General features: G+C 40.6%; 1 protein-coding gene across 1 annotated transcript in view; it reads right to left on the bottom strand.

The window, feature by feature from the left end:
- The window catches only part of LOC133730698 (protein ECERIFERUM 26-like), a 3,247-nt gene extending 1,041 nt beyond the window's left edge, over positions 1 to 2,206 (bottom strand). The window contains exon 1 of the mRNA XM_062158243.1: positions 1,607 to 2,206. Coding sequence (XP_062014227.1) covers positions 1,607 to 2,119 — 513 coding nt within the window. The 5' untranslated portion in view covers positions 2,120 to 2,206. The remainder of the gene's footprint in view (positions 1 to 1,606) is intronic.
- Positions 2,207 to 21,287: the final 19,081 nt, after the last annotated feature.

Genomic DNA, 21,287 nt, shown 5'->3' with positions numbered 1-21,287 from the left:
CCCCCAAACCTCAGGGGGGTAAACTGAAATTAATCCAAAATAAAACTATGCAAAAAGTTTAAACTCATTTTAATTAAATTAATGAAAGAAATCAAAGTTTTACTTTAATTCAGGCATTTTGACCTCATAACTCTTCAAACGATCAACTGTGGCTCACGTCATGACTTTTTTTTACTGAAAACTAAATTGGTCCCCAACCAGCAGAAAACAACAATCCAAAATCACACCATAAAATGATTAAGTATTAACCGTAACTATATATTTATATATGCTCCTCAAACAAAAAAAAAAACTATATATTATATATGAGTTCTTGTTTCTTGTTTTCGCATAATTATTGCGGGTCTGCTTATTGACAGGGTGAGAATTGAATTGAATTGCCTAAATTGGTGGGTGGCTTCGACGATCATATACGTCTATTTCAACCACCAAAATTAAACGTCGACGCATGCAGTTGTGTACGATTGATGTCATGCATGGCACCGCTCACAGTCGGTGGTTGCTACATTCAAAGCATTTCCAGGAAGCACGAGACCTGTCAGATCCTTCTTTATCAGTCTCGCATCCCCAGATAAATTAACTCACTGGATATCGAGAAGTGTCCCCTCGCAACTACCCATTTATTTTCAATTACCCTAGCTTTTTCTCCCATATCAAAGAAACAAATTACAAGCATTCATAGCTGATAGCTCTTGATGTTTGTTACCAGACCTGCATATAATAGTACTCTTGTAGAATCCTAAGGGAAACCTAAGGGCTCCATGCAGTAAATATCATTAATCAAGACCTCAAGTCTTTCGAAATTTTTTTGAGGAATTACCTCAAGTCACTACTAGAAATTTCCCCATTACACACCAATAGGAATTAGTCCCTTTTGTCCCAATACACAGGTGGCCCAAACGGTGGCCGAAAATTGCAGAGCTCTTCGGAGAAGTCTCGAAGCTTTCAGTCGTCGAGTCTCCTTCTCCGTTCAGTGCATGTACGATCCAAGCATAGGAGGTTTGTGGCGACAGCGAGACGAAGACGATGCCGGTGGTCCGCCGCTGTGCCGTGGCCGGAAGGAGTGGCGCCGGTCGGGTCGTGCTTCGGGTCTGAGAGCACCGAGCTCTCGGGCTCTCTCTCTCTCTCTCTCTTGAATTAGTCTCTCTCTCTCTCGACCTTACTCTCTCCCTCTCTCTTTGATCTGATCAACAACTATATTCAAATTGGTCCATTTAACAATGGACGGCCCAGATCAAGCGGTGAGTGGATCCATGGCTCACATCGCTCCACCAAATTTCCATTTCTGGCTTTAATTTCTCATTCCCACTGATAAGTCACTGAAGCAATTAAACAGTGTGAAACTGTTTCAAATGCCACTGATAAATTTTGGTGGCTACTAATTAGTCCCTATTGGGGAAATTTCTAGTAGTGAGTCTTTCGGAATTAGTAATCAAAATGGTGGAAGAATCCATTATCTAGGTTAGAAATGTCAATTTGAAAACTTTAAAATCTCTTAAAAGAACCAACGAGACCAAATGTAATTTACATTATGTAAATAAATAAATAGATAATAACTCACTGACATCGACGTACAAATTAGGAAATAGTGAAGCAGTCTTTATTTTAGGTAAACTGTTTTTTTCCTATATGCTTTTTCTGTTTCGTTAAAGAGGGAAAGAGCCGGCCGGATCGGAGTACGCACCTGGATTCTATACGGCGACCATAAACTAGAATCACCATGAGGCATATCATCCCACGCCGTCAACAACCTCTCCTCCGCCCCATCAGCAGTTGCCAGCCACTCATCAAGTGTTGTCGCCACCGTGGCCTTCACCACCCTCACGCCGGCATCGTTACACTTGACCTCCCACTCACCGTCGACCTCTCTCCGGACTATCCGACCCGTCACCGGCGGGTACAGCGATAGGGTCTCCGAGAGACACACCCTAAACGGGTCCAAGTCGAAATATGAAAACAGCTTCTCCTTGTAGTAGAATATCACGTGAACGCTGTGCAGGGCCATTGCATGATCCAGACCCGTGAAAGAATGGATCGTACCCGGGTTCACCGGCCGGCTGGATACTGCCGTTAGCTTTGAACGGACAGCCACCCGGTTGCTCTGGTTCTGCTTCATCATGTTGAGAGAGACAAGGAAATTAGGAAGAGTTGTGTAGAAAATATGGAGCACGTAGAAATCGAGTATACAAGGACTATAATTTGTCCTCTCATTTATAGTAAGCTTGGGTATGTAACTGGCCGAATGGGGCATGTGGAGAGTGAGATGCATTAATTAGTTCTTAGGGGCCGGTAGACATTAAAGAAGCTAGTTGAGCTCAATAAATCCAAACAAATAAATTAATATATAGTCGAGTTCATTCTAATTATGAAACTTAAACCTGTACTTACAATAATTTTTCTAAAAAATGAGGTGGGCTAGCTGCAGCTTAACCCAGCCCCTTCTAGTTTCATGTCTGGCTTTCTCTCCTTTTAATTTGAACGTAAGCAGTTGAAGGTTTATTCGCCTTAGTCTTATATACACTAGAAATTGCTCACACTCTATGGGTGTGGCGAAGTGGATGGCTACCAATTTAGAAGTGGGTAGTTAATTTCTGAAAAGTAATATATATATTTTTTAAATTATTTATTTAAATTTTAACTTTTTTATCTTTAACAATTAGATAGATATATAAAGTTATTTAAAGTTCAGTTTTTGAGGGTATAAAAGTAAAAAAAAATTCAATTTTTACTAACAAAGTCTATTCTCCTAATAATAGTATAGATAAACAAAACTGTTGTAGAGAAACTGAAATTGAGAGAAATTTGTTGTGTGTTCTCATTGATAACAGGGGCCTCTTTATATAGAGGATTACAATGCATAGAGTTTCAATCATACAAGGAAAGATAATCACTAGGTCAAGTAACCTAGAGTTTGGGCCAAACACAAATTAGGGTTTACTTGAACACTCCCCCTTGTGTTGCCCAAACGCGGTGCTTCTCTCGTTGCCTCGTTAAAAACCTTGCCGAGTAACAAAAACTCAGTGGGACAAAAATTGTCACGCCCCGAATTTTGAATAATAAATTCAAATCCGAAACATGAATAATTACAATTACAAAATCCAAATCTCGAAACTTCGAGTTCATTATTACAATTCACTCTCACAAGCAATATTGTAAAGCTCAAATGAGCATAACACACCTCACAACGTACAATTGCTGTAAAACTCTAACAATTGCTCTAACCGCACGATCACCGTCCTGGTTCTCCTGTCCTGTAGGATTACCCGCTACACAATTTGAATAGTGTACCGGGAGTTGCAACAACACAAAACCCGGTAAGCTTTTTACAGCCAGTATGAGTAAACAAGAATGAACTGTTGATTTAATAAAATACATTTCCTTTAACTCAAGTATAGAAATGTAGAACATCACAATTACAATGATCACCACAAAACCACTTCACTTTCTCACTCTCATATATATATAAATATATATATATATAAATATTATACACTTATGAGTCACTCCCCGTTACCCTCATAAGGTCACTCAACATTTGGCAGACAGACTAGAGCTCTAACTGATCGTTTCCACCTACCCGGCGCGAGGGCGTGGTTCACGATTTAATGCTATTAGTTTCCACCTACCCGGTACAAGGGCGTGGTTCACTAATAGATGCCATGGTCACCCCCGTGACCTATTGATCTCCACAGATCAATATATCTCAACAAATCAACAATTTATTGTTTCTCAACAATAAATTTAATAACTCTCACAATATTGTTGCTTTTCAACAATAAACTCAACACAACCATAACAGTACATAATATCTCACAATTTCAACAATACATATTATTTCACATAAATAATATATATATAGATAGACATTCACACAGGAATGACAATTAATACCAACTATAGTTCACACAATGACGACAAAAAATAAATTAATTAAAAGTACTCGGTTCGTAATATGAACCACGTGAGGTTTACTCACCTCGATAATCCCGCTGCGTCTTCAATTCCGCTCAAAATACGATCCACAATCGTCCACTAACTCAAACCGTCAATCACCTAGTCAGATACGATCTTAACTTAGCAATCATTCATAAACCACACATATACAACAATCCAACGGTCAGATTCTAAATTAATGATGATCCAACGGTCGGATCGAAATTACGCGATGATCTAACGGTCAGATCCTCACGGATTGCCCTTAGGATCATCCTCCAAGATTATCACGAAGATCCAACGGTCGGATCTTCCTGAATCGTCCTTACAAACATCTCCACAAATTTATACTATAATCCGACGGTCAGATTCTCACAAATCGCCCTCCAAATCACTATTTCACATTTATACGAAGATCCAACGGTCGGATCTTCGCCCGTGACCACACAAAGTCATCGGGACAGTCATACGATCAACATATTCAAATTTGAAGTAAATCTGACGGTCGGATCTTAGCGGATCGTAAACCGAAGATAAAACGTAAAAACGTTAAATAGTAACGTCAAAACATAAATCCACTATTTATCAACGTTTTCTAAAATGACCTTGTAATATATCAAAACGCTCGTAAGGATGCGTAGATCATCACCTAGATAATAAAAACTCGAAATATGGTCGAATACGCCGCCACAAGCGGCGGTCAGTGGGTGGTCAACGCGGCGGTCAACGACGGTCAACCACCTCCGATGCAAAAGTTGTCAACTACAAACTTGTTCAAAATGACGAGTTGATCCACTTTCATAACTAGCATGAAGTCTTAAAACGAAAGGAAGTGGTCGGAAATTACCTAGAACAGTCGAGGTGACTGGAAAATTTCCAGAATCCGGCGAGAAACTGCAGAAAACGGCGAGCTCCAATTCGACGTAAAAACGTCAATTTAAGGCTTCGATTCCTTCTGAAGAGTTGTTAAGAAACTCAAGAAGAACTCACTGGTTCAAGAATCACAGAAAAATATGGTCTGTAACTCGAGATATACCGATCGAAAGCTTCGGTGGTCGGAAAAATTCCAGAATTTTGCAGAATCCGGCAAGGCTCGATTTCGACGTCAAAACTTCAATTTAAGGCTTCGATTCCTTCTGAAGAGTTGTTAAGAAACTCAAGAAGAACTCACTGGTTCAAGAATCACTCAAAACGACGTCCTGTAGCTCAAGATATTTGGATCGATAGTTCCGGTCTCGTTCTTGGTCGGGGTTGACTTGCAGCCACTGCTACGGGCCACGAAGCCGTGTAAGGCTGCTTCTGGGAGCTTCAGGAAGTTGAGGCAAGCACGAGGATGAAGTTTGGCAAGGATCGGTGGCCGGTAGCGTGAGATATCTCGATTTGGAACCAAAACGCGCTCAAACCGGCCTCGTGCTCCACCGCCGTGTACGGCTCAAGAGACAGCGAAAGGCTACCACTGGCAGCTGCGCAAGGAGGAGGCGAAGGCGTGGGACGTGGTCTGGGGTCGATCGATGGCTTGTGGAGAGAGAACAAGCTTGAAGAAAAATCTGGTGTTGTTTCGGCAGAAAGAGAGAACGAGAGAAAAATGAATTTTTTTCTTCTTCCTCCAAAGCCGGTATACCACCAATCCTATACAATTGTATAATAAAAAGCAAACTAGTGTCGCACCACTTTACTTAATGCTTGAAACACATAGCACGCCTCCATTTTTTTTTAACAAAGTGATTGCCACTACTTTGTGTTAAAACCAGAAATATAGGATTTGATTATTAATGTAGGGGAAATTTGATTAATCCTTGCTACAACAATAACAATTGAGATTTGACGTAAAATTAATCTCCACCAAATCGAAATGAATACTTCATTGAATAAAACTGCCGCCAAGTATTGCTCGATTGAAAATCGAGGTTATTACAAAAATAACCTCGGTCGAAGGGGAAAAAGAGCACAACACACCCTTCACGTTTCGAGACGAACATGTAGACATCTCCCCCTGATGTCTGCGCCTCCCCCTGATGACTACGATCATGGGAGTTCAGATAATTTCCGCAAGCCAATTCTTGCCACATGTTAATTTCTCGAACGTGGATTTGGGCAATGACTTAGTAAACAAGTCTGCCACATTGTCCTCAGATCGAACCTGGTTCACTTTGATCTTGAGGAGCTTCTGTTGTTGCTGATTGTAGAAGAATTTAGGCGATATGTGCTTGGTGTTGTCGCCTTTGATGTAGCCTTGCTTCATTTGTTCAATGCAAGCAGCATTATCCTCATAAATGCTTGTTGGCTCATCTGTGGTAGACTTCAAACCACAATTGCTTCGAACATGCGTAACTATGGATCGAAGCCACATACATTCACGAACTGCTTCGTGAATAGCAATAATCTCTGCATGATTCGAAGAAGTAGCGACTAAGGTCTGTTTTGTAGACCTCCAAGATATCGCGGTCTTTCCCATGGTGAAAACATAATCATTTTGGGAACGACCTTTGTGTGGGTGGGAGAGGTACCCAGCATCAACAAAACCTTCCAAAACACTTATATCGTTTTGGAACGGGGGGAGGGAACGCGGTCCACCATGTGTGGCGTCCCTGGCACTTGATGGGTCCGAATCCATCTTCTCTCTGTAGGGATAGAACAAGCCCATATCGATCGTACCACTGAGGTATCGAAATATATCTTTAACACCAGTCCAATGGCGTCGTGTAGGCGCAGAGCTATATCTAGCTAGCAAGGTCACAGCGAATGAGATATCCGGTCTTGTGCATTATGCTAAGTACAATAATGCGCCTATTGCACTTAGGTAGGGCACTTCTGCCTCTAGCACTTCTTCATCGTCATCTTTTGGACAAAATTGATCATTCCTTGGATCAAGACTACGAACGACCATTGGGGTGCTTGAAGGCTTAATCTTGTCAGTGTTGAAACGCCTAAGCATCTTTTGGGTATAAGCTGATTGATGAATCAGGATACCATCTCTACGGTGCTCAAGTTCTAAACCGAGGAAAAACCGTGTTTTCCCAAGATCTTTCATCTCAAACTCGGATTTCAAGTGTTCAGCGGTTTCCCTTAACTCTTTAAGGGTGCCAATTATGTTCATGTCATCGACATAAACCGCTACTATTGCAAATTCAGAACTTGTCCTTTTTATGAACACACATGGGCATAGTTCATTGTTGACATATCCCTTTCCAATCAAGTAGTCACTTAGACGGTTATACCACATCCGTCCGGATTGTTTCAATCCATATAGTGAGCGTTTCAATCTAATCGCAAACGCGCTCCGTGGTTTAGAGCCACTTGATTTGGGTAACTGAATTCCGTCTGGAATCTTCATGTATATCTCTGTATCTAGATCCCCATATAGATACGCAGTAACCACATCCATAAGCTGCATGTTCAGTTTTTCAAAAACTACCAAACTGACAAGGTAGCGGAACGTTATGACGTCCATTACGGGAGAATAGGTCTCCTCGTAGTCGATTCCAGGGCGTTGTGAGAAACCTTGCGCCACAAGGCGAGCTTTGTACCTTACAATCTCGTTTTTCTCATTACGCTTTCTAACGAATACCCATTTGTGACCAACTGGTTTGGTGTTGGGCGGTATTGGCACAACTGGTCCGAATACCTTTCTTTTCGCTAGAGAATCAAGTTCTGCCTGGATCGCGTCTTTCCACTTTGGCCAATCAGCTCTACGTTGGCATTCATCAACGGAGCGTGGTTCGATGTCATCGGTCTCAATAATCTCACGCGCCACTGAATATGCGAATACATCATCAATGATGATGGAGTTTCTTTCCCACGTCCCATGTACACTAGTGTAATTAACAGAGATCTCTACGTTCTCAGGGATAGGTTCTGACATTGAGGCGTCCCCCAATGATGTCTCTTGGACATAACCATAATCCGGAACATTCTCATGGGACAGATTTTGAGTATCGATGATCAAAGGATTTGTTTATGCTTTCTAGGGCGAGTATCCTTCGAACCAATCGGTCTACCGCGCTTTCTTGCGGGACTTGCGGTCATAGATGCCACATCATTGCCATGTTGGGCATTGCCATGTTGGGCAATGGCGCCATCTCCTGGTGTCACAGGAGAGGTGTGATGTCCTGTATTTGGGACATCGATCCTTGCAGGCACGTTTGCAGCAGGTATGTGTAATCTTGTCACTTTGGTAACATCAGAAAATGCATCAGGTAGAGTGTCTGCTAAGTTCTAGAGCTCGATTATTCTTCGCACTTCAAGTTCGGACTGTGCGGTACGGGGATCGAGATGAGACATAGTGGGGACAGACCACGACAATTCCTGTCGTTCCTGTTGAACATATGTGTTCTTATCTCCCCCCTAACGATGGGAAGACTGTCTCATCAAAGTGACAATCCGCAAATCTAGCGGTAAAGAGATCGCCTGTCAAGGGTTCAAGGTAGCGGACGATCGTTGGAGATTCATATCCAACATAAATGCCCATTCGTCGTTGTGGACCCATCTTAGTACGCTGTGGTGGCGTAATAGGCACATAAATGGCACACCCAAAAATGCGTAAGTGCGAGATATCAGGCTCGTACCCAGTCACTAGCTGTAACGCAGAGTAAGATTGGATTACAGTGGGTCGTAGACGAATTAGCATCGCTGCATGCAATATTGCATATCCCCAAGCAGAAACAGGGAGATTGGTGCACATAACCAATGTCCGTGCTATCATCTGTAGTCGTTTGATAGCGGCTTCTGCGAAACCATTTTGGGTATGAACATGGGGAACTAGATGCTCTACATCAATCCCCAGTGACATGCAATAGTCATCGAATGTTTTTGATGTAAACTCCCCAGCATTATCAAGTCGAATTGACTTAATAGGATGGTCAGGGTAATGAGCCCGTAGACGGATAATCTGGGCGAGGAGTTTAGCATAAGCAGCATTTCGAGTGGATAATAGCGCGACATGTGACCAGCGTGTCGACGCATCAACCAATACCATAAAGTATTTAAAAGGTCCGCATGATGGTTGAATTGGTCCACAGATATCCCCTTGGATTCTCTGTAAGAACGGAATGAGTATTTTGGGATCCTTTGCGTAGGACGGTCTCGGTCCTAATTTCCCGAATGAACAGGCTGTGCAAAAAGAGCGAGGGGCCTTAGAAGTAACCAATGAGGATTTTGGTTAGGCCTGAGCGTCTGTAGCGCTATTAGAAGCAAAATATGTGACTACATCTCCCATCATGGCGTTGGAGCCATGGGAATTGCTGTTTATGGCGTCATGGCCATTGGGAGGAACAACCATGGCATCATGCTCATGGTTGGCGCCATTGATGGCGTCATCACATGGGACTTGGATTGCCCTATGGCGCCCCAAGACGGCTGCAGCGCCAGATGCTGCAATTGTTGCGGTCTTGCTAAGTCCTGGAATCAATTTTCGATTCTTGCTTCTTCTCACTCTGAAGAATGGATGTCCGTATGAAGTCTTTAGTATACGGAGCATCATATCACGACCAGGATGTCCTAGTCGGTCATGCCAAAGCCAATATGTGTCTGAATCCAAGAGATCTTCTCTTATGACATTATTGGATTCAATAGGTCGAATTGTAGTGACATAAAGTCCACTAGATTGACACATAAGCTTCTCTAAGATGCGCTTTCTTCCGCAATCATTAGAGGTAATGCAAAGGAATTCTATTCCGTTCTCACTATGCGTTTCCGCATGGAATCCGTTGGCTCTAATATCTTTAAAGCTCAATAAGGTTCGATTTGCCTTAGGAGCGTAGAGAGCTTCAGTGACTTTAATCAAGGTGCCATTAGGCAAAAGGAATTGGGTCATTCCATGTCCTTGAACTAAACCTGATGGCCTAGCCATCGTAGTCACAGATGAATATGTAGGCAACATCTCCAAGAATAATTGCCTATGTCGTAGAATGGTGTGCGTAGTCGCACTATCCGCAAGACATTGAAGTTCATCCATTCCTAAAAGAAAAGCTCCTAATTAAAAAAAGGAGTCATAAAGAAAAGAACTCAACTTTTATTAATAAGCCAAACGGAATTACATCATCGTTTCTTTAACCAAAGGAAATCTAATCCAATAAACTAGTTAATGCAAAACAATGGTAGTCGTCTAACTCCTTTCAGTAATTCCAATGTAAATGTGACCAGGTGAGTAGAGAGATCTCGGTGGAGCGAGGCTCACTTAAGTACCACTTATCTCAAAACCTTCCTAGACATCACACTCACATTGAGTACGCCTACTTTGAAGAAAGACTAATAGCATTGGCATCTACTACAAAAATAATATGGCAATTGCCTACATCTCTTGGAAATAAAAAGACTTAATCAAAATCGCCAGTTTCTGGGTCTTGATCCTTGTACTCTTCCACCCTTAGATCGAGATCTTCATCTTGATCTTCTTGTTCCATGTAATTTGCCTCCCTTGCTTCACGATACATCTTGTATGCGTTTGCAACGTTCTGGGATGCAGTACACTTCTTTGCCCAATGTCCACTTGATCCACATCTGAGACAAGCATCATTATGGTCAGGTTCCCTTGATCGAGGCGCTCTAGGAGCGTTTTGTAGACGGTTATTGCCTTTGGTGGCGTTACCACCATAACCGGAGGCTTGGCCTCTCTCTCTCTTCACACGTTTGCCTCCACGGTTCCGTGCACGCCTATCTTGGCGATTTCCTTCCTCTTTAGGGCGAGAATATGGATCAGAACGTCCAGAATTATCCCTACTCTTAGGATTTCGCTCCTTGCGTCCTCCCTTGGAGGCGTGACTATAATTAGACTCCGGATTTGACTTGGTTCCCACGGGTCTGGAGTTATAGTTCTTCACAAGTATGTTGTCGTGCTTTTCAGCTACGTTCAAGGCACCAATTAGCTCATGAAATCTTGTGATACGTCTAGCATTGACATCAATCCGATAGTTTTTGGTTATCATCAATGCAGAGACGGGGAAGGTGGAGAGAGTCTTCACGATCAACATCGTATCAGTGATGTTCTGTCCACAGAATTCCATCATAGACTTGATACGAAGTGCTTCTAAATTGTAGTCAAGTACAGACTTGAAATCATAGAAGCGGAGGCTATGCCATCTCACTTCTAAGTCTGGAAGCAGGGAATCACGGACGTTGCCAAAACGCTGCTCGAGTTCTACCCATAGTCTTCTTGGGTCTTCCTCATTGAGGTACTCATTTTGGAGCGCGTCATTCATGTGCCTTGTCATGAGAATGATGGCTTTAGCTACATTCGCCTCTCTTGTAGCTCTATTTGCTTCAAAAGCAGCAGCTTGTTGAGGAGTACGCACGTCCTGACTTGGCTCTTGGATCGTACTCAGGATCCCATCAGCCTTAAGATGCTGGCGCACATCACGGACCCACTTGTGGTATCCTGCGCCTGTTGTCTCTAATGGAGCGAAGCTCAACTTGTTCAGGTTACTCATTCTGAAAAACAACAAGAAAATAGGGTTAGTTTCGGAGCGAAGAAGGCTACCACGAAAAACTATAAAATTTCTGAGCGTAGTCGCTTCCAAGAAATTAGGGATTTTCTGAGCGTAGTCGCTTCCAAGAAAATCCGATTCCAAGAGGGGTTTTGGATTAGATTGAAACGACGATGTATGTGGTCGATCGTTTTCTTCTCAACAAACTCTAAGTTTGGAGGACTCTACAAGCTCCAAGCTTGGAGTGAGCACGAACCCCCACAGTTCGGCTATTGGTCTCCCCTATGAAGAAGAAAGGGATGTAGAAGAAGGGATGTTGGAAGTCCCCGAGAAAAAGAAGAAGAAATTGAAAAACTTCAAAAAACGGGAACTTTTAGAAAAGATTTACCTTGAAAAGTGGTCGGAAATTCTTGACCGGAAAAGTTACTGTAAATGGCCGGAAAAAGTTGCCGGAAGTCGCCGGAAAAAGGTTGACCGGCGTTGACCTGAGAGTTGACCATCGTTGACCGGAGGTGCTGACGTGGCGGCTGGTTGCTGACGTGGCACTCTGACGCTGACGTGGCTGGGGTCTGACGTCAGTGGGCTTTGGGCCTGGTTCTTTGCTTTTGGGCCGAGGTCAGCTTCTTTGATTCTGGGCCTAGGGCTGCTGACTGGGCCTGTGGTTGACTGAGGTAGGCAGCGGTTCCGGTTTGGTGGTGCAGTCTCTTCAGGCGGCCGGTTCTGGTGGTTCTAGGCCGGTTCCGGTGATGAGGTTTTCGGTTCCCGGAATCTGGAAACGAGATGTAGCTTGGGTCAAAAGGTGGCCTTGAGTGGTGGACGAGAAGATGGCAAACCAGGCTGGAGATCTTCGGACTCTTCTAGGGAGGCCGGTTTGGACACTTTCGGTGGCCGGTTCAGGTTGATTCCGGCCGGTTCTGGGGGCGGGGCCGCCGGTTCTGGATTCCTGGAGTTGAGATCTTCAAAGTGGGCGGCGGTTGTTTCTGGGATTTGAAGGCTACGAATTTAGGGTTTCAGGGTTAGGGCTTCGTGCTGATAACGTGTTGTAGAGAAACTGAAATTGAGAGAAATTTGCTGTGTGTTCTCATTGATAACAGGGGCCTCTTTATATAGAGGATTACAATGCATAGAGTCTCAATCATACAAGGAAAGATAATCTCTAGATTCTTCTAATTAAACCCTATTACCACTAGGTCAAGTAACCTAGAGTTTGGGCCAAACACAAATTAGGGTTTACTTGAACACAACCTTGAAGAAACTATATACTTTTTGTTTTTTTAATACATGACAATTAACTCTTTCAGACAACCAATATATCCTCCTATGTAGTGCACTCCATCAAATAGTACAAAATATTTGGATACCAAACTAATCGAATTCTCTTATTCATGCATGCATTTATATTTGGACAAAACACAATTTTGTTATTATTGCCAAAAAAAAAAAACATAGTTTTGTTCATCCCTTTATCACCATGCCAAAAATGAGAGAAAGCAATCTACCCAATATGATAATGGTCCTATTTGGAAATACCATTTCCATTATACAAATTTATTCCTAGGAGAAATTGCAATGTGTGACTATGTCAATAAACTTATCAGACGACAGAATGATTGTTTTCTGCTGTCTGAATAATTTTAACGACATAATGAAAAAATTCTGTTGTTTGAATATAGTGTATATCATGGTAAATCAGTTTTCTGAAAAAAGTTATGTTTCAGACAACAGATTTCTGTTGTGCATTAAATTGAGATTGATTTTTTTTTGGTTGTTTGGGTTTTTTTTTTTTTTTTTTCGTAAGGAACTGTTTAAAAAAGGCTGTGTTTCAGACAACAGATTTCTGTTGTGCATTAAACTGGGATTGATTTAGTTTTGGTTGTTCACTTGTTTGGGTTTTTTTTTTCCTTCCTTTCAGTTTGGTTTTTTGGCACAAAGTGAAAACACATTCGTCTAACACTTAATGATATTTTGGCCTGACAAATTTGTCAAACTGATAAAAACCTAGAAACAGTCTCTCAGCTCGCTTTCGCTCTCAAATAACCAATCTTCTCCCTCGTTCTCGCACACAATAGAAATCTTTGAACTGAAAACCCAATCCAACATCAATCTCAATCGATTCGTGGCAGCTTGAATCTTAGCCATCTTCGATCTTGCCCTTATTTGCAGACTCCTATTCGATAAGCTCGACGAGATTCCAACTGTTCTGTTCAATGAATCAACCCTAAGTGTTCATCTCACTTTGCCTAGGCGATTGCACTAGGAGGTTTAGGCAGAGGCTGTTATCTCTTGAATCCAAAAGCTGAAGAGAAAAGTTCAAGGGCAAGCCCACCGATCACCAACACTTCTCCATTCACGAAGAGATGGGTATTCAATCTCTCTCTCATTCTTTCACTTTTTCCTCTTTCTATATATTCGCAAGGTCTTAGCTTCTTTTCTAGATCTAGATGAATTTGTACATGTTTTGCGCATTCTGATTTTGAATTTGGGGTTTTCATCTAAAAGCTCGTAGTTCTTTCATGAAATTTTGTTCCTTTAATGAACTTTGGTCCAGTAAAGCATTTGAAGATAATTCTAGGTTTCTGACAACAAATTTATTGTCACATCGATCTGTGTAAATGTATGTATGACATATATATATATATATATATATATATATATATATATATATATATATATATATATATATATATATATATATATATATATATATAGAGGGCCCTTCCACTAAGGAATCCTTTTTTTTGGTCTTTTCTAGGGATAGGGCATTAGACCAACTTTTCGATCACATTTCGGCATCTCATCGTTCAGTTTTTAGGTCCTATTGTGTAGATCATTTTTGCAAATTTTTAGCCAAATCAATGATCGTTAAGGTATCAAATTAGATTAAATCAATGGACGAACCAAATATGTCAAACTTGAACCGTTCATACTTATAATCTTAAATCGCCATTTTGAATGCCTTAAGGATAATCAATTTGGCTGAAAATATGCAGAAGTGATCTACACATTAGGACCTAAAAACTGAATGGTTGAGATGTCAAAATATGATTGAAAAGTTGGTCTAATGCCCTATCCCTAGAAAAGACCAAAAAAAGGAATCCCTCACTAGAAGGACTCTGTATTTTGCGGATCTGAAAGACATCAACCGTTGGATGGTACAAATAACATCCAATGATTCATGTCAATCAAGACGTGTAGGCCAAGTTCTATCCACCTTTTTTTTTTTTTTTTGGCCAAACAGTGTCTCACCTCTTTCCCATTCTAAACTTTCGTACCTCACCTTCTAAAACTATCAAATTGGTATCTGAGGTTTTCACCCCGACCCAATTTTGGTATCTGGAGCCGTTAGCTCTGTTACGGTGCCATCCAAAATTCAGATGTGCAAGGGCAATATGGTCTATTCAGCCTTATGTCTGTAACCATCTAACCCTATCCCGTTATTCCCCATTCCCAAATTGAAATTGCAATCAAAATCCCTCTCTCTCTTTCTCTCTAAAACAAATCTTTCTCTCTCTCTGAAGTAGAGTATATCTTGACCGAGAGATTTACTTCCCTTTTTGTTTAAGATTCACTGAGTACGACTCCATAAGATTCCAAGCAATGGCCCAAAAGTGGTACTTTCGCGTGGTAGGAGATGCACCATCTTATTCAGGTAAAATGGCCCCCTTTTTGTTTTGATACATTATCATTGTTCCTTTACTCGAGGGGAATAGAATAGAGTGACATTTGGGGTAGAAAGTTTATCTTTTTGTTGGCTTTCAAGGGTTTTTCCTGGCTTTCAAGGGTTTTCTTTGTGATCATCTGCAATTTTTTATTTTTGTGTCCTTTTGCTGTCAGGATTGTGTGGGTGGGATGAATAAATGAAATGGATTTAAGGACTGGGGCTGGGTTGGTGAGGTATTAAAAATCCCAGCAGATTTGTGGGTGTTCTGGTTTAGGGTTTTTATTGCTTTAGGGTTGATGACAGTCATAACTAGGGTACAATATTTTAGGGCTTCAAATGAGGGTATAATGGGTCTGCAAGTTTAGGGTTTATAATGTGGATGAATTTTTCTGCAAAACAGATGCTTAATGCGGACAATGTTTAATAAATTGATGCTTAATGTGGACAATGGTTAATAAATTGGTTGCTGATTTTGTTGATACAAATCCTAATGTGTTCACTATGAAAATCTACCATGGAGGGGGTGAGTTATTGTTTGTTGATGGTGTAGACCAGGATAAGGTGTCCATGACTGGTTTGATATACTGAGCTCATGACATCCCCCCCCCCCCCAACAATGCAATTCTGGTTTAGGATCCCAGGTAGTGAACCTGGGAGTGGCTATCTTCCTATAACCAATGATAAGGAAGCATTGGATATGTGTAGGTTTGTTCCTGAAAGTACAAAGATGCTGGAGATGTACATAGTGTGTACAAGGGAAAGAAGGGTATTTTTGGATGATGAGCTGGATGTGTTTGTAGAAAACCTAGATCACACTAGCTTTTTAGGGTGGTGGATTGATGATATTGAAGAAGGGGTTGTATTTTCTGATGGGGATGATGAGGCAAGTGAGGAAGATTGGGATCCATAGTTTGTGCCTGAGGTTGTGATTTTGTAGGATGGCCCTGATGAGGCTGTTAATGAGGATGGGCCTGGGAATGCAGAAATGGGACATAGGGCAGAGGATGGGCCTATGGGACAAGGGCCTGAAGAGCCAGCTAGTGAAGATATTGGGCCACACAGTGATAGGTTGAAGGTGTATCAGTAAGTAGAAGAAAAAGGCAAGTCGAGAAGGGTAAGAGGCCAATTGAAGACCATGATGATCCTGCACCTTAGAAGAAGAAGGCAAGACCAAAGAATCCTATGCAAAGAAGGTACTCAACCAGATCTGGATGAGAGACCTCAAGATAGCAAGAAGACTTGGAAGTGTCTTCTGACAGCAGCACAGATTCAGATGACCCTAACTTTGAGGGTATTGTTGATTCAGACTATGATCTGAATTCAGAGAATGATGACATTAACTTTAATCACAATGTGGATGGAGATACCAGTAGGGTGCATGAGTGGGATGACATGGGATTTGAAGGGATTATATCAGAGGAGGGTGGAAGTGAATCAGATGGTTTGAGAAGCCTTAATGGTTCTTCATATGACAATGGGGAGGACAGAGGGAGCTTTCCTGTCAAGTGCAGGAGAAGATAATATTATGGGTGGAGAGAGTTCAAACAGAAGGAAGATATGAAGAACCCAACTAGCTTTTGAATTGGGTATGGAATTTGCAAGCTCAAAGGTTTTCAAGGCAGCCATTAGGAAGCATTCAGTGCTGACAAAGAAGGAGATCAGGTTCCCTACCAATTCAAGACACAAGGTGTGTCATTTTTTACTTTGTTTTTGTTTTTTTGTGTTTACTGAATTACTGAATTTGTAATTGTCTTACATTATGTACCTTGATTGGTTTTTGTTTTTTTGTGTGAATAATTTGGTTGCAATTGTGGCTTTTTTACATATCATGATTGTGAGTCGGACATTAGAGATTGATATTGATATGAATTTTAATTTGAGTTCTTGCTTTCACACACACACACACACACACACACACACATATATATATAGGGCCCTTCCACTAAGGGATCTTTTTTTTTTTATCTTTTCTAGGGATAGGCCATTGGACCAACTTTTCGATTACATTTTCCAATCTCAACCGTTCAGTTTTTAGGTCCTAATGTGTAGATCACCTCTACAAATTTTCAGTCAAATCGGTGATCATTAAGGTATCGAACTAGATTAAATCAATGGATGAACCGAATCTGTCCAACCTGAACCGTTCATACATATAATTGTAAATCACAGTTTTGAATGACTTAACGATAATCAATTTGGCTGAAAATTTGCAGAAGTGATCTACATATTAGGACCTAAAAACTGAACGGTTGAGATGCCAAAATATGATCAGAAAGTTTGTCTAATGCCCTATCCCTAAAAAAGACTAAAAAAATGGATCCCTCACTAGAAAGGTATATATATATATATATATCTGCAGAGACCGGAACAGAGAAGAGTATATTCAGCTTTCCCAACACTGCCTGAGTTTTCCTTGTCATTTGGCCGGCCATGTACATCTTGAGCAGTCGGTGGCGGTGGCCGAGTGCCACCATTTCCGTTAGAAGCACCCTGTCCATCTGAACCCTTTCCCAACACTGCCTAAGGAGAAAGCATGCTTGTAATATTTCTTGTTAATGTCTCAAGGATCTTGGCGATATGGGCATGTAGTAGCTCTGCTTGAACCGTGCCTGTTGTAGAAGTTTATATAGTACTTGCTCAAGGCTAGATGTGTGGATAGAGGATTCCTTAAGATTGTTACTTCATCTTCACTCAACTAGTCATGCACTTCTGTTTCTCACTACCGTTGAAAGTTAGAAGAGCAGAAGTGGGTTTCTAAAGATGGTGGGCAGAACTAGCCAGTTGAGTTCATGCATACACACAATTTTCTACCCCTGCCCAACTTTACATTACTCATTTTCCCAATACAATTGAGAAAGGCAGAAAACCAACATAAAGAGGAAAAGAGCAAATCCAAACCTGTTCTCTCTGAAGATTTTGCACTTTTGGGTGAGTATAGGTCATTGTTGGTTGGATGATTATCATCCTGTCAATTTTTCTTCTAGATTTACGTTTGGGAATGTGTTTTATTTCTTAGGTACTTTACATACTCGGGCAGTTTCTGTGTAACTCACGACCAGCAAAATGAGCAACCCACACTGATTTTATACACACTGACCTTCACACTGATAAAACATCCGTGGGATTTGATTTGTACATACAGATATCAGTGTGAATTGATTAACTGGACCCTACATAAGCACATGTTCACACTATTACCCACCGAAATCTGTGTGAAATAAATTTCTCACAGATATCTGTGCACATGTTCACACTATTACCTACCGAAATCTGTGTGAAATAAATTTCTCACAGATATCTGTGTGTCCCACGTATTCATTAGATACTGACATCTGTGAGAAATGTATTAGACACGGATAATTGTGAGTGATAACAAAAATATAATTTATTAAATAATTTTATATTCACAGACATCAGTGATAAAGGTTTTATACACGGATATTTGTGACTAGTAATAAAAATATAATTTATTTACTAATTTTAGACTCATAGATATCTGTGACTAAGGTTTTTACACACAGATATTTGTGAATAATAAATTAGTTTTTATATTCTGATTTCAATTAGCCACAAAAATCTGTGTGATTTAGAATACTCACAAATATCCGTATGTAAAATTGTATCGATATATGTGAAAACATAGATGCACACAGACATCTGTATAAATTAGAATTTATTTATAGTACAAGAAATATAATCAATATAAAATAAAACGTAGACTCGCAAATATCTGTGACAATACTTATCTCACACATATATCTGTGACAATAACTACCTCACACATATATCTGTGTATGCAGTGTTTGTATGTCATACAGTCATCTGTGTGAGTGAGAGTTAATAAAATGTTTATCTCGAAAAAGAAGATGCATATTTCATTATTGTTTGTTTACTATAATTTCACTACATCATTGTTTTTTACGGAAGACCCATAAGACCAGAAGACCACCGGCCAGCTTCCTTCTCGGAAAGAAACCTCTAGAAAAACTTGAAAATTAGATCCACTTCACTCTCTTTCTCTGCTAAGCTCCTCAAGGTCATCATCCTCGGCAACAGCGGGGTTGGGAAGACTTCTGTGATGAATCAATATGTTAATAAGAAGTTCAGCAATCAATACAAGGCGACTATTGGAGCCGATTTCTTGACGAAAGAAGTGCAGTTCGAAGATAGGCTCTTCACCTTACAGATCTGGGATACCGCTGGTCAAGAACGGTTTCAGAGCCTTGGTGTAGCATTTTATCGCGGTGCTGATTGCTGTGTTCTTGTTTATGACGTTAATTCAATGAAATCTTTTGATAACCTGATTTCAATCAACAACAAGAGAGCATTTTGAATCTCAGATTTTCTTTTTAGTTTCAAGGATGGGTTATGATGACCGCTCAGATCTAGTCCATCTGCGTTTATCTGCTTCGCTGCCAACCTGCCATAGCTCAAGGAAAAGGTGCGTTCCTCTCGCTCTCTCTAATTCTCTGTAATTTGTCTCTAATTTTGACTAATAATATTTGGGTATTGGATTTTGGTTACTTAAAAGAGATTCTGGCTTTTGGGTTTTGTTGCAGAAAGTTGAGATTGAAGAAGGTTGTGAGAGTTCCAGCAAATAAGCGTTGCTTTTTGAAGAAGTTGAGACAGAAGTCCCAAAGGTATAACTGTATAAGTTTGGTCCCTTTCAATAGAAATTGATAATCGCATAACAGAAACTCCCAAAGGTATAAGTGTTATGGTTTGTGACTCTGTTTTGTTATATTCAACAGGTGCCCAGTTCATTAATGGCTTTATCTTTGAGCTTTCTACATGGAAATCGTTTCCATCAATGGCAGAACCCACCGAACCCAGAATGAAATATTATCACTAAAATAAATTTGCAATTAAAAATTACAAAAGCTAAAATAATACAAGAATTAAAAATTTAATAATAACTTAATTCTGTTATATGAATGTGGTGGGCCCCCCGTAACAATTCACATGGATTCTAATTTCTTTACGGAGAGACCAGTATTTTGCCTACAGTGATGGGTCCCACAGAAAAATCCACACTGATTTTTCTATTGGCCTTCCCACACGGATTTCAGTAACTATTGGAGGTTATATTCACTGATTCTAATCAGTGTGTATAGTTAATTTTGCTAGTAGTGACTAGAAGGAAATCAGATAGATTTGGTTTCAGGTATGGCACTCATCTTTCAAATTATGCTTGCCAAATACTAATCCAAGCAAGGGCTTGAATTTCACGAGTTGCGTATGAAATTGTTTTACCTACAACTCTTTTTCACTTGCTTAAGCATGCTTACCTATGTCTTTCTTCTTCAAAGTATCCTCTGTTTGATTTAATTTAGACTAGCTAGAGGGCATAATGCTGCACCGTTACCTTGAACAGTGGAACCACCAAGGTTTAAGTAAGGCCATTCACCAGTGATAAATAATTATAATAACATAGAAAATGGATAAGAAATTCGAAAGAACAATATTAAGAAATTCAAATCATCAAAATTATTCCAAACATTCTACAAAGTCCTAGAAAATGAATGATCCAATATTCTTTAAAGATAACCGTTCAGTTTTGACCCAAATTACCAATTATGCATGTCGCAGTAAATTTCTGAAACTTGAGGCTGGCCATGATGATTAAACTATGAGATCTAAAGTCCTACCAAATAAGTCTTGCATTACCTTTCCTAGTCTACACTGAGAGTCAATAATAACCGTTCAGTTTTGACCCAAATTACCAATTATGCATGTCGCAGTAAATTTCTGAAACTTGAGGCTGGCCATGATGATTAAACTATGAGATCTAAAGTCCTACCAAATAAGTCTTGCATTACCTTTCCTAGTCTACACTGAGAGTCAATAAAATTAATAGAAAATTACATAGTAGCACATGACCAAAGATGTAAACACAGAAAACCCACTTTCAAAAAGATTTATACAAATAAGGACATGAGTCCAAGCCCAAAAGTCAAATGATGCTTGTCTGATTCTCAATTTTAATGGAAAATGACCAAAATGCTTGAGTTTCATCACAATTTACGGGCATTGCCACTGACCCAATATCCAATACCCAGAAACGGAAAACCCAAGGAACCAACGCCAAATCTAACCACCTCCGCTTCCGTTCTCCTCCTCCCACCCTTCTTTCGTCTTCAAACCCAGCCACTACCGCTTCCACTTCCTCTCGCCATGTTCGTCTCTCAAGAACAAGACCAGCTGCCTCTAGAAGACCACCGCTGCTCTGCCGCAGAGCCTCAAGTGGCTCTTCAATAATCCCAAGAGCGACG

This window comes from Rosa rugosa, chromosome 2, assembly GCF_958449725.1.
Source record: "Rosa rugosa chromosome 2, drRosRugo1.1, whole genome shotgun sequence".
Taxonomy (NCBI): Eukaryota; Viridiplantae; Streptophyta; class Magnoliopsida; order Rosales; family Rosaceae; genus Rosa; species Rosa rugosa.
This window is presented reverse-complemented; position numbering and strand designations above follow the sequence as displayed.